General features: G+C 38.7%; 1 protein-coding gene across 3 annotated transcripts in view; it reads left to right on the top strand.

The window, feature by feature from the left end:
• Window positions 1–14,572, top strand: part of BBS4 (Bardet-Biedl syndrome 4) — a 57,195-nt gene that overhangs the window by 21,268 nt on the left and 21,355 nt on the right. For 2 of the 3 annotated variants that reach the window (XM_082444054.1, XM_082444055.1), the window contains exons 2-3: window positions 3,415–3,466; window positions 14,170–14,243. In XM_082444054.1, coding sequence (XP_082300180.1) covers window positions 3,415–3,466; window positions 14,170–14,243 — 126 coding nt within the window. Of the gene's footprint in view, window positions 1–3,414; window positions 3,467–14,169; window positions 14,244–14,572 lie in introns of those variants that run through there. The other variant, XM_082444056.1, reaches the window with a different exon arrangement.

Consider the following 14,572-nt stretch of genomic DNA (forward strand, 5'->3'; position numbering starts at 1 on the left):
CTGTTCTTGTGCAAGTACCATACTGTCTTGATTACTGTAGCTTTGTAGTATAGTCTGAAGTCTGGGAGCCTGATTCCTCCAGCTCCGTTTTTCTTTCTCAAGATTGCTTTGGCTATTCGGGGTCTTTTGTGTTTCCATACAATTGTGAAATTTTTTGTTCTAGTTCTGTGAAAAATGCCATTGGTAGTTTGATAGGGATTGCATTGAATCTGTAGATTGCTTTGGGTAGTTTAGTCATTTTCACAATGTTGATTCTTCCAATCCAAGAACATGGTATATCTCTCCATCTGTTGGTATCATCTTTTTTTTTTTTTTTTTAAACCTAGCTATATATATATATATTTTTTAATTTTATTTATTTATTTATTTATTTATGGCTGTGTTGGGTCTTTGTTTCTGTGAGAGGGCTTTCTCTAGTTGCGGCGAGTGGGGGCCACTCTTCATTGCGGTGCGCGGGCCTCTCACTATCGCGGCCTCTCTTGTTGCGGAGCACAGGCTCCAGACGCGCAGGCTCAGTAATTGTGGCTCATGGGCCTAGCTGCTCCGCGGCATGTGGGACCTTCCCAGACCAGGGCTCGAACCCGTGTCCCCTGCATTGGCAGGCAGATTCTCAACCACTGCACCACCAGGGAAGCCCTGTTGGTATCATCTTTAATTTCTTTCATCAGTGTCTTATAGTTTTCTGCATACAGGTCTTTTGTCTCCTTAGGTAGGTTTATTCCTAGGTATTTTATTCTTTTTGTTGCAGTGGTAAATGGGAGTGTTTCCTTAATTTCTCTTTCAGATTTTTTATCATTAGTGTATGGGAATGCAAGAGGTTTCTGTGCTTTAATTTTGTATCCTGCTACTTTACCAAATTCATTGATTAGCTGTAGTAGTTTTCTGGTGGCATCTTTAGGATTCTCTATGTATAGTGTATTTTTTAAAGTTTTTAAAATTTGCTCTTTCCATTTTAATCTTCAGTCTAATTTGTTTTCATTTTCCTGATGAAGCTTTTTTTCTTGAAGTCTATTTTGTCTCAATGCTAATACTGCTACTTTTTCTTTTTGCTTCTATTTTCCTGCTGTATCTGTTCTCATCCTTTTACTTTGTTTTCCTTTGCCCTTATGTTTTAGATGTTTCTTTATACAGATAGCATATATCTAGATTTTTAAAAAAAATCCTTTCTGGTAATTTTTAACTAGAGAATTTCATTTTTTCTCCTTCTTTTCTTTCTTTAATCTTCCTTAAGTGAGTACCCAGATTTTTTTTGTTAATAAATTTATTCATTTATTTGTTTATTTTTGGCTGCATTGGGTGTTGGTTGCTGCACACAGGCTTTTTCTAGCTGTGGAGAGCTGGGGCTACTCTTCGTTGCGGTGTGCGGGCTTCTTATTGCGATGGATTCTCTTGTTGCGGAGCACGGGCTCTAGGCACACGGGCTTCAGTAGTTGTGGCTCGAGAGTTCTAGAGCGCAGGCTCAGTAGTTGTGGTGCATGGGCTTAGTTCCTCCGTGGCATGTGGGATCTTCCCGGACCAGGGATCGAACCCATGTCCCCTGCTTTGGCAGGTGGATTCTTAGCCACTGCGCCACCAGGGACGTTCCTTAGCTATTCTTAACATTAGAAGTCTTTTTTTCCCCACAGCCCTCTTTCTCACCCCAGATACGTTCTAGAAAGCTTGTCAACACACCTGCTAATCAGCAGCATGAACCTGCCAGCCCAGCATCTTCAGAGGGTCAGAGCTTTCTCCACATTCTGATATCCGCATACAGATAGCATATATCTAGATTTTTAAAAAAATCCATTCTGATAATCTGTCTTTTAGAGAATTTCATTTTTTTCTCCTTTTCTTACTTTAATCTTCCTTAAGTGAGTGTCCAGATTTTTAAAAATAATGTATATTTAACTTAAAGTTCAAATGTAAACCTGATTAATACAGGGATCATCGAATGTTTTGTTACCCTTTGCTTTCTGCCAATTCATGCCATTGTTGTTCAGTTTTTTAGTTTTTGTGTTTCTCAGTTCAGCACTACAAATTGTACTTTGTTTTATTCAGTAAGTAGATGCTTATAATATATGTCCGTATTTTACCAATTCCTTTGCTTGTTCCACTCCTTCCTTCTGGGGTTGTTTTCCTTTCTCCTAATGTAAATACGTCCATTAAAAAGTTTATTTAGGGATTCTAAAAACTCTCAAATTTTATTTGTCTGAAAGCCTTATAAAATTTGCCATTTTTCGTGAATGTTAGTTTTGATTCATGTAAGAGTTCAGATTGGGGGTTGGCAAACTGTTTTTTAAGGGGCCGATAGTAAATAGTTAGAGCTTCATGGGCCATATATTCTCTGTCACAAGTAAATCAACTATGCAGTTGTAGGAAGCAACTGTAGGCAATATGTAAACACTTGAGTGTGACTGTTCTGATAAAATTTTGGTTGTAGACACTGAAGTTTGAATTTTATATAATTTTCATGTGTTATAAAGTATTGTTAAATTTTTTTTTAACCATGAAAAATATAAAAATTATTCTTAGCTTGTGGACCACATAAACATAGGCTGTATCTGATCTGTGAGCCATAGTTTGCTGATCTCATGTCTAGGTTAATATTCATTTTACTTAGTACTTTATACTCTTGGGGATAGTTATTCTTATAATGTCATATGATATTATCTTCCATTTTTAATTATTGAGAAGTCAGCTGTCAATCTAACTGTCCTTTCGTTGCAGGTAATCTGGTGATACTATTTTTCTTTGGTTATTTTTAAGAACTTATTATTGTCCCTGTGCAGGTCCGTATGATGGATCTAAAGTGTGGATTTATTTTCATTTAACTTGGTTAGAATTGGTTGAGCATCCAGAATCTAAAGATTAGTGTGTCTCATTACTTCTGGAAATGTTCAGCCATTATTTTTGCTTATATCATACCTTATATAACATGGGAGGTAAATAGAAGAAAAATTCATTTGACGATTTTCTGTGAAGTTATAGTACAGTATAGTATCTATAATATTAAATAATGCCCCTTTTAAAATACTCCCTCCTAGAACTGAGTGCTAGACCATCTCTGTGTAGATGACCTCATAAGCTTTCTCTTATCAAAATTATCACTTTTTTGGTTGGCTGCCAAGAAGTATAGCATTAAGTATAATACTAATATGTTGACATTAATTTGTATACATTGTATCATGCATTATAATTATAATAAATATATATTGTAAGTAATTATAAATATGCATTATACATTATTAATAGTTTGGACAGCAAAAGTGTGACCTGACATTTGTTTTTTAAACCATATTCAAAATAATTCTTTGTACGTGTATGCAGGTAATGGATTACTTGCATGATTGGAGAGCTATTGATGACTGTTATTTGAATGATTCTTTAAGCTAGCAAGATTTATGGTGGTGTTTTAACAGACTTCCTTCATTTCAGAGAACTCAGTTTCCTGCATCTGCTGAATCTCTAAAACCCCGGCTGAAAAAAGGTCTGTATATAATTTCATTTTGTGTGTATATTTGCACAATTTCTCTGTCTTATTGATTCTTCTATCCTGCATCCACTAGAGCTTTTAAAAATATGATTGTTGGGAAAAGCAGTAGTCTGAATGTTCTGCCAAATCTAGCTTTTATTTTGTGAAGTTGTTAGATATTACGGGATTGATTTTACCTATAAGTATGTTTATTTATTTATTTATTTGCTTATGCTGGGTCTTAGTTGCGGCAGGCGGGCTCCTTAGTTGTGGCATGTGAACTCTTAGTTGCGGCATGCATGTGGGATCTAGTTCCATGACCGGGGATGGAACCAGGGCCCCTGCATTGGGAGCGTGAAATCTTATCCACTGTGCCACCAGGGAAGTCCTTACCTGTAAATATGTTTAAATGGGGTTTTATTATTATATAAATGTGTACTAATTTTCTACTTGTGGAAAAACCACTCTAAAGTTCCTATAGTACATATCAGGCCTCAAATAATCTCATATATACATATGTTAAATAGGTGTGAGGTTTTATAAAAATTGAGTCTGGGAAGCCTAACTAGGTGAGGACCTATATTGTAAAGAACTGCCTTTAAAAATATGATAGAGAGATAATTCCCTGGCAGTCCAGTGGTTAGGACTCGGTGCTTTCACCGCTGGGGGCCCGGGTTTGATTCCTGATCGGGGAACTAAGATGCCATGCGGCTCAGCCAAAAAAAATTTTTTTAAATAAAATAAAATCCAATAGGGATATATATTTTATATAGAGGAAGAGGAGTTCTTCAGTTGTTAACCTATGAAGTCCTAGGAGGGTTCGCATCGAGTTGTCAGTGACTATACTGGATGTTCTTCCATGTCTAAAGGACTGGCTGTCCTAGCTACTTGCCAGGCATTGGAAAATACCTGAGCTTTTTGTTTAGCAGGAGAGACCATCTGTTTCATTATTTATTCATTTATTTATTATTTGCTAGATGAGGAAACCATGGAAGGGGCATGACTTGCCCAGGGTCCTGTGTGTTGCTTGCTCTTGTTTGCATACCTGAGCACCAGGCTATATGCCCTTTTGCAGCATGTGTTTTCCTGTTGTATGCTAAGAGTTTTAAAGTTGATTTTGTCAATAAACTGTTTATTTGGGACATTTCAGTTACACTTTGAAATTATACAAGTTGTTGGAAATTATTAACTTTCAGGAATATACTTTCAAAGAGTTTTTTTAGGAAAACACTGTAAAGAGCAGTGCATGTACCATTTAGATTATTTGTGAAATTTGGATGAATTCTGCCAATGTCTAACATCATCGCTAATAATTTAAACACCATTTCTGGACATGAGAATCATCTCGCTGTGGTATCTGTCATTTCATTTCATCACCAGAGTGATTTGGCTAGTCTGGTGGCGGGGCTTGTGGGTATTGTAATCATCTCTCCAGTGTTCTTTCCATAATTCCTCCAGGGTCAGACCCTGTGGTTCATTTGACTCCCAGTCCAGGAGAGTTGTAATTAGTATACACCAATCAAGAATTGGCCCATGCCCAATTCAGGCTAATGAGATAAAAAATGCCAGATGTTCCCTGGGGGTACAGAATTGTTCCTGATTGAGAACCACTGCTGTGGTTAAGTAGTATGATACTTTAAAGTAGAAGGTAGGAAGTTGGTAAGTTTAATGTGAGCAATTCACACAAGTTGGATTAGCAGGCAGAGAGACTTTATTTGAACAAGCAGCAGTCGTGGCATTTTGACTGAGAAGTTCTGAGTCTAGATTTGGATGTTGTCCCCCATCCTGCCCCCTTCCCTCCTCAGCTTGAGCGGCCCATATCCTAGCTTGACTCCAGTCTTGAGGGTAGTGAGTACCAGCTGTGGAAGGGATAAGCAACTTTCTATTTGGGATTTTTGTCCAAATATATTAGGACTTTTTCAAGAACAAGCAACTTATTTGGAATTGTTTATCAGAACTACTTGATGCTTCTGAGAAAATAATATCCTACATGGGGCTACTTAAGTCCTCTTCATTTTTCCTCATGATACGACCTCAGATAACTTTCTTCTGGCTTTCAGTTGAGGCCCTTATCCATAATTGAGGTGAGTTAATTGATTTACTTCATGAGCATATTTCCGTCTTTAAAGGAGTCTTCATTGAAGACCTTATCCATTTTGGGGTGGCTGTATAGCCCAGAATGAGTTTTATCTACAACCTGAGACAGTATTTACTATGTGATAAACTTGATCTCAGCTTGTGGTTTGTTTTCAGAGTATTTTTTTTAAAATTAATTAATTAATTAATTTTTGTTGGGTCTTCATTGCTGTGCGTGGGCTTTCTCTAGTGGCAGAGAGCAGGGGCTACTCTTTGTTGCAGTGCGCAGGCTTCTCATTGCAGTGGCTTCTCTTGTTGCGGAGCACGGGCCCTAGGCGTGCGGGCTTCAGTAGTTGTGGCACGCGGCCTCAGTAGTTGTGGCTCGCGAGCTCTAGAGCACAGGCTCAGGCTCAGTAGTTGTGGCGCACAGGCTTAGTTTCTCTGCGGCATGTGGGATCTTCCTGGACCCGGGCTCGAACCTGTGTCCCCTGCATTGGCAGGCAGATTCTTAACCACTGCACCACCAGGAAAGTCCCCAGAGTATTTTTTAATAGAAGATTCTTTTTTAAATTGTGGCAAAATTTACATAAAATTTACTTCTTTAACCATTTAAAAGTACAATTCAGTGGCATTAATTACATTCACCATGTTGTGCAGCCATCACCACTATCTATTTACAAAACTTTTTCAGCACCCCAAACAAATTCTGTACCCATTAAATAATAACTCCCCATTTCCCCTCCCCTCTAGCCCCTGGTAACCTCTATTCTGCTTTCTGTCTCTATGAATTTGCCTATTCTGGATATTTCATATATGCAGAATCATACAATATTTATCCTTATTTCACTTAGCATAATATTTTCAAGGTTTATCTGTGTTATAGAATGTTAGACAGAATTTCATTCCTTTTTAAGGCTGAATAATATTCCATTGTATGTATATGCAGTACATATTTTGTGTACCCATTCATCTGTTGATGGACATATGGGTTGTTTCAGCCTTTTGGCTATTGTCAACATCACTGCTATGGACGTTGGTGTATAAATACCTGTTTGAGTACCTGCTTTCTTTTTTTTTTTTTTTATCGGACTTCAGCTTTTTATTGAATATGTTACAAAAGAGATTTAGTCAAAAAGCTCATGTTGTCATTGGACTCCTCATGCTCTTCTTTCTTTGCCTTCCACTTTCTTCTTAGCTGGAGAACAGTGGTGGAGGCAGTGGGACCTCCTGCTGGGGCAGGTCCACCAGCCCCTACATTGCAGATGAGGCTTCCCAGGTTGGTGATGGCCAGAGCCTTTGCAAACAAGCCTTGCCAGAAGGGTTCAGCATTTACATTGGCTGCTTTAATGAGAACATTGATCTATCCTCTGTGACTGTCACCTATTGTAGTGCAGAATGAGGCCAAGTAGATGAAGGTGAAAGTGCCCAGCTGGCGGCTGCCAGGCTCGGTGCTATTCAGGGCCTCACTGCAATGTGACCTTAGCTTCCTTGGAAGCATCTTAGCAGCAACTGTAGAAAGAGGCTCTCTGCTTTTAGCTCTTTTGGGTGTACACTCAGAAGTGGAATTGCTGGTTCATGTGGTAATTCTGTTTGATTTTTTTTTTTTTTTTGAGGAACAGTGTTAACTTTTAATTTAAATAAAAAATTAAATTTAACTTTTATTTTTTTCCCAATGCTAGTAAAATCTACAAATCTTAAGTGCCCAACTTTTGAATTTTGATAACTATATGTACTTATGTAATCATCACTCAGGTCGAGTTAACCATTTTTATCACCCAGAAAGTTTCCTCACAGTCAATCCTTCCTTCATTTCTGTCCTAGAGGGAACCATTGTTCTGATTTCTGTCCCTGAAAGTTAATTTTGTCTGTGCTTGAACTTCCTGCTGTGAAGTCATACAGTATGTACTATTTAGCTTTTGGCATCTTTTACTCAGCATAATGTTTATGAGATTCATCCACATTGATATATATATATATACATATATATATATATATATCAGTAGTTCTTTTAGTTTTTGAAAGTGCTGTCTAGTATTCTGTTGTAAGACTATACCACAATTTGTTTATCCGTTTTCCTGTTGATGAACATTTGTGTTGTTTCCAGTTTTCGAAAGTTATGTAAAAGCTTCTATGAACATTTATACATCTTTTTGTGGGTGTGGGGCATGTGTTTCCATTTTTGTAAGGTAAGTACCTAGGGAGTGGAATTGCTGGGTCATATGTAAAGTGTATGTTTTAACTTTATAAGAGATTGCAAAACTGTTTTCCAAAGTGGTTGTGCTATTTTACTCTCCCACCAGCAATTATGAGAGTTCTGCTTGCTGTAAATTCAAACCAGCATTTGATGCTGTCCATCTTTTTCATATTAGACATGATGGTGGGTATGTTGTAGTATCTTATTGTGACTTTAATTTGCATTATCCTGATGACTAGTGTTGTTGAACACCTTTTCATGTACTTATTGGTCACTCATTTCTTTTGTGAAGGAAACGTTTAAGTCTTTTGCTTATTTTTAAATTGGATTGTTTGTTTTCTTATTGTTGATTTGTAAGAATTCTTTAATATATTTGGGGTCCAAGCCCTTTGCCTATTATATGTATTGTGAATTTTGTCTCCACCCCTCAGCCTGTGTCTTATCTTTTCACTTCCTTAATGTATCTTTTGATGATCAGAAGTTTTAATTTTGATAGAAGGCTGATTTATTAATTTTTTTCCTTTATGGTTAATGCCTTTTGTGTCTTGTCTAGGAAGTCTTGACCCTTACCCGCAGACTGAGTTGTATGTCCCCCCTTCCTCTTCTGCATTGGTATTGCAGAAATTAAATTAAAAAAATAAATAAATTTATTTATTTATTTTTGGCTGTGTTGGGTCTTCGTTGCGGCAAGCTTGGGCTACTCTTCATTGCGATGCACGGGCTTCTCATTGCTGTGGCTTCTCTTGTTGTAGAGCACGGGCTCTAGGCACGCGGGCTTCAGTAGTTGTGGCACGCGGGCTCAGTAGTTGTGGCTTGCGGGCTCTAGAGCACAGGCTCAGTAGTTGCGACGCACGGGCTTAGTTGCTCCGTGGCATGTGGGATCTTCCCGGACCAGGGCTCGAACCTGTGTCCCCTGCATTGGCAGGCGGATTCTTAACCGCTGAGCCACCAGGGAAGCCCTGCTTTTTTTTAGTAATAGAAAAACTTTAAAACCATTATTAATTTAGTATTGCTAAGTTATGTCTAGTTGATAGCCCAGACACTTATATTTTAAAATTAGAAAGTCATTTACAGTTGGGGCAGAAACTTGGTATAGTTTAACGAGTAACTTTGGGGACCTGGGCTATAGTCCTGCCTCTTCCATTAATTAGTTGGTGAGTATGGGCAAATCACTTAACCTCTGGAGTCTTAATTTCCTCATCTGTAATGTTGGAATAGTCCCTGAATTGCATGACTCACTAGCCTCATGGGAACATTCAATGTTATAATAGGGGAGAAAACACTTTGATATAGATATATATCAAATACATATATATATAAATTACATATCAATATTATATAATTATAGATATAAGTAAATCATATAAATATATAAAAATATCATATATAAATACACATGGGGGATACACACACCCAGGCACCCCTAAGAAGGATAAAATATAATTAAGTTTTGATTTGAGAAAGTAAAATAAAATAATCTAGGGTATGTAGTAAAACCATAATTGATCTTTTTATATGACCTTTTCCTTTCTTCCTCATCCCATTTTAAGCTCATGAGAAGCAAACAAGTTGGATAGGTAGCAGTTTAATATTTTTTTAAAAAGTTATCTTCTAACGTGGCTCCTTGGGTGACTCCTGATTCAGTCCAGTTTCCTCCTCCTCCTCCATCATCATCTATGTTCCTGAGCAGAGTTGATATTTCTGCTGCTCCTGGGCCTGTTTGCCCTCAGATCCATTCCTCACCCTTCCCTTCTCCGCTGAGTATTGTGAGCAGCTGACCCTTGTGGGCTTCATTCCTTCCCAGGCTCTGGTGTCAGCAGTTTCTGGCTGGGTTAGCAAGTGAGAGGAACTGACAAGAGATTGGAGGGTAGCAAGTAGGAGAAGCCAGGGCTTTCCCCTCTTTCTGTCTGCTTTGGAAAGTTGGAGGAGTGGGGTGGTTTCTGGAAGCGTCTCTTTCGTTGCTTCTGCCAGTCAGGCCATTCTGCTTTCAGCTTCCTCCCGGTAACTTCAGCCTTGGATACTGGTAGCAATACATTCCCTTCCTTTTTCCTTCAGCCTAGAGGTGGTAGTGACTTGTTCCCATGCTAACCTCTGATTTGCATCACTGTTCCCTGTTGGGCCTCTCATTTCTTCCCTCACCTGTTCACTGCATTGAAGTCCTTCTTTTCTAAATCCTCAAGTGGTTTCTGGGTTTCCTTGTTAGGCCCTGTCTGATACAGAGCTCAAATTGATACTAATAAAAATGTCTTCCATTTACATTCTTTTCAAGATTTGTTATATCTTTTGATGTCTCAAATAATATATTGAGGTAGAAAAGTGTTATAATTCCTATTATAACATGAGGAAATTAACATTTGATTGAATGATCACTTTCAGATTTTTCATAATTTTCCAGTGAAAATTATAGGCATGAAAATGGAGGCCCAGAGACTTAAGTAACTTGCTCTAAGTCCCATAGAAGTCTGGTACTGAATCAAGATTGGACTTCTACATATAAAAATTTGATGTGCTGCCTGTCTTCTGGTCCTGGAAGAGATCCTTTACCAAAGAAGAGTTCATTTACAATGTACTTACAAAAGCCTTAGTCATTTTAGAAAATTTTTCAACTAAAAGTTCAAAGCACAATAATTTTCTGCTCAGCATTCATATATCCAGGATGCTGTTCACTACCATTAATCAGTTTTATGTAAAGTTTTGAGTTTTGGTTATTTCTATGAGAATTTCGCACCTAGGGCAAATTACAGGGAAGAAGAATTCTTGTGATGTCATGTTTGTTCAGTTATGGAATTAAGATATGTCTTGTGCATCCTTAGAGGAGGAAAGAAAGAGATGTCACAAAAGAGTGGAATGGGGGCAGGAGAAGAGAAGGGCAAGGGAATATTGTTGCCAGGTTGCCAGCCTTCTGCCCCCACTGCCTTGGTGATGACTGAAAGGCTTTACCTTGTCTTTATCTCATCAGCTGGCCACCTGACTTCCATGGTAATACAGACTCCTACTAAAGTGTAACATGGGAGATGACCACCTTGCTCTGCTGTAAACAAGAGGGGCTCTACTTTGCACTTACATGCCTATCTTTTTCAGAGGACCTTTCAAATAGGTAATTCTCATAATACTTGTGAAAGCATATAAGAACCAGTATCCCTGTTTGTAGGGGGAATTGGAGTGAGCAATGATTTGGAATACAAGAAATTCACCTTACACATTTACAGGTAAAATTCTAACTGTAAATTCAGAATTCATAGGGATTTCTGTGGTATCCAGAATTTCCTCATTTTTGAAAATGACTAATAATAATGATGATAAAAATAACAGCAACAACAGTTAACACTTCTTTAGGGGTTAGCATGTACCAGACAGTACTTGAACCTCTTTATATGTGTTGTCATTCAATCTTCACATCTCTGTGGGGTATTTCATCTCCTGACTCTCCTATTTAAATGTGAGAAGCATATAACTAATAATGGAGATTTTATTATCATCTATCCCTTCTGCCAGCACTCTCCAAACCCGCACCCCCCACCCCTGCCCCGATTATAAGCTCCCTGAAAGCTTATAACCAGTTTTGTTTGCTCTTGTATCCCCAGTGCCTGGCATGTGGTTGGTACTCAGTGAATATTTATTGAATGAATGAATGAGTCTCTATTTTATAGATGAGGAAACTGTAAATTTCCCAAGACTACACAGTTAATAGGACAGTTATGGGGCACTGAAATGATTTATAAAGTCTTTGATGAGCCTAAAGTTCTTTTAGCTTTTAGACAAACTGTATCGTCAGGAGTGTGAAATGACTGTTAGGCACTTGAATTTGGTGGTGCTTTCCCTTCTTCTCATCCCTAGTACTCCATTTCATGAGTCTCTGGGCCCTTGAGGTACCTTACAAATTGAACATTTTTTTCCTCCATTCTTCACCCATGGAACACAAAAAATGCCTCATCTTTTATTGTAAGATTGTAATAATAGGCAAGACTCAAATTTGCATTTTATAAATTTTCTTTTAGGTTGTGGAAGCAATGATACTTAATGATATTGTAAACTCAAAGGATTCAGTTGTCTCCTTCCCTTTACAGCAGGGTTCCCCAACCCTTGGGCCATGGACTGGTAGCAGACCGTGGCCCATTAGGAACTGGGCCTCGCAGCAGGAGGTGAGCCGTGGGCGAGCGAGCGAAGCTTCACCTGTATTTACAGCCTCTCGCCATCACTTGCATTACCACCTGAGCTCCGCCTCCTGTCAGATCAGCGGCAGCATTAGATTCTCATAGAAGCGGGAACCGCACTGTGAGCTGCACATGCAAGGGATCTAGGTTGCGCGCTCCTTAGGAGAATCTAATGCCTGATGATCTGAGGTGGAGCTGAGGCGGTGATGCCAGTGCTGGGGAGCGGCTGCACGTACAGGTTATCATTAGCAGAGGGTTTGACTGCACAGAGACCATAATAAATCAATTGCTTGCAGACTCATATCAAAACCCTATCAGTGAGTGGCAAGTGAAAACAAGCTCAGGACTCCCACTGATTTCTGCATTATGCCGAGTTGTATGATTATTTCATTATGTATTACAATGTAGTAATAATAGAAATAAAGTGCACAATAAACGTAATGTGCTTGAATCATCCCGAAACCACCCCCGCACCGCATCCCCCTGGTCCCTGGAAAAATTGTCTTCCATGGTTTTAGTTGCGACACGTGGAATCTTCTTTGCAGCATGCGGGATCTTTTAGTTGTGGTATGTGGGATCTTTAGTTGCGGCATGTGGACTTCTTAGTTGCAGCATGTGGACTCTTAGTTGAGGCATGCATGCAGGATCTAGTTCCCTGACCAGGGATCGAACCTGGGCCCTCCTGCATTGGGAGCGTGGAGTCTTGCCCATTGGACCACCAGGGGAAGTCCCTCACATCCATCTTTAAGCTTGGTGATTTGTGTGGTCTTTAGTAGGAAATTTAATTCTGAAAGTGGTTAGTTAGGCAGAACATGAATGGCTAATATCTGATGATTGTTGGGGCTTGGGGGAAGAGAAGGAAGGAGACAAAAGTCATTGAAGAATCTCACATAGGCCCTTGCTGACTAGAAGAAGGGTGGTCTCAGTCAGAGAATGTGGGTAATCAGAAGATGAAGAGTTAGTTGCTTAACATTTTATCTTTTTTTTCTTTCTTTCGGTATATAAAATCATATCCATACTTTCTGTCATAATTTCACTTCACAGATTCTGTTGCTGTTCCCTGTTCTTGGGAAAGAGTAAGCAGCATTCTTAATTTTTGTGTTCCTGCAATGTTAATTCTGGGTCATAGTAAGCTTTTTTTCCTTCCCGTCATACTATGGACATATAAGTCTTGGGTTTTCCATTGATATATCGCCTAAGGTTCTGGAACAGAGTGATTACAAATGATTACAAATCATTTCCCTTTCTTCCCCTGCTATACCCTTTCTTTTACATTTTTAAAAATCAGGGAGTACCCTGGTGGTCCAATGGTTAAGACTCCGTGCTGCCACTGCAGGGGGTGCGGGGTTCCATCCCTGGTCAGGAACTAAGATCCAACGTGCTGCGTGGTGTGGCCAACAAAAACAACAAAAAGAAAATGATCATTAAAACAGAACAAAACAGGGATTACCTCAAGCATGTATTAAAATGCATAAAAAAATACAAACACATGTGTACTTACAGGCCAGATTTAATAAATAAATACACTTAGCCATGTATACTTTAGAGCTTTTAATTTTTTTGATAAATAAAGCATTTAACAGTTGAAATCTCCTTTTTATTGCTTCCTAATTCTACTCTTCCCTCTTCCTTCCTTGAGGTCACCACTGTTCTGAGGTTGGTGTGAATACTTGTCCTCCTTTTTACCATAGAAAAATAACTTCTTAATGAATTTTTACCTGTATTTTAATTGAATTCAAAGGGATAGTAACTCAGGGTTTCTGTATCATGAATCAGTGGCTCAAATATTTTTCTTCTTGTTGATTTCTCATTCCTGGGCAACAGTATAATGTTTCACATTTGAGCTATTGCTAAGACTGTGTTTAGCTATTTTTGGTCCTCTGATCTATCAGATGTGATATTAACTATGGTATGTATATTTTGTTAGTAACACTCCTGAAATATCCTTTGGAAAGTCATCTTATTCACGTTCTAAAACCAGGGAGAGAGAGAGAGAGGAAAAGAGGGAAAGAATGATTCTGTTTTTCTCTTCAGGCAAGTTATCAGTTGAGAAACTGACATTATAAACAACCAAAACTGAACAGAAGTATATATTCAATGTGTAATAGTAGGACAAGTATCTCTTAATTTAACAATCCACACATTTTTGATGCACTGCATTCTTATGGTCAGCAGCATGAAGAATTTAACATGATATTACAGTATGCTTGTGGTTAGTTGAGGACAGTGCTCAAGGAGAAAACCTAACAATGACTGTGTTGTTTGTTTTGTCAAAATATGCTACCCTGCTCCAGAGTTTCCCATTTTGGAGAAGCAGAACTGGTTGATACATCTCCACTATATCCGGAAGGATTATGAAGCATGCAAGGTGAGAGGCCAACGATAGAGAACATGAGAGGCAGGCTTTGGTTAGGCAACTAACTGTGTCTGTCACTCAGAGTTTGGGTGACAGTTTAGCTCTCACTAAAAATGTATGAAATCTTATTTCTCTGCATTTTGTGTATTGGTTAGCTTTTGCTATGATAATGCTGCTTAAGAAACAACCTCAAAATGTCAGTGGCCTCTAACAACAGATACTTATTACTCATGGGCCTTCAGATTGGCTGTAGGTTGGCTGGGTGTGACCACAGCCTGTGGGTCAGGTTCAAGTGTGCTCCATGTGTCTTCTCATTTCAAGACCAGGCTGAAGGAGCAGCC

This window comes from Balaenoptera physalus (assembly GCF_965194825.1).
Source record: "Balaenoptera physalus genome assembly, chromosome: 2".
Taxonomy (NCBI): domain Eukaryota; kingdom Metazoa; phylum Chordata; class Mammalia; order Artiodactyla; family Balaenopteridae; genus Balaenoptera; species Balaenoptera physalus.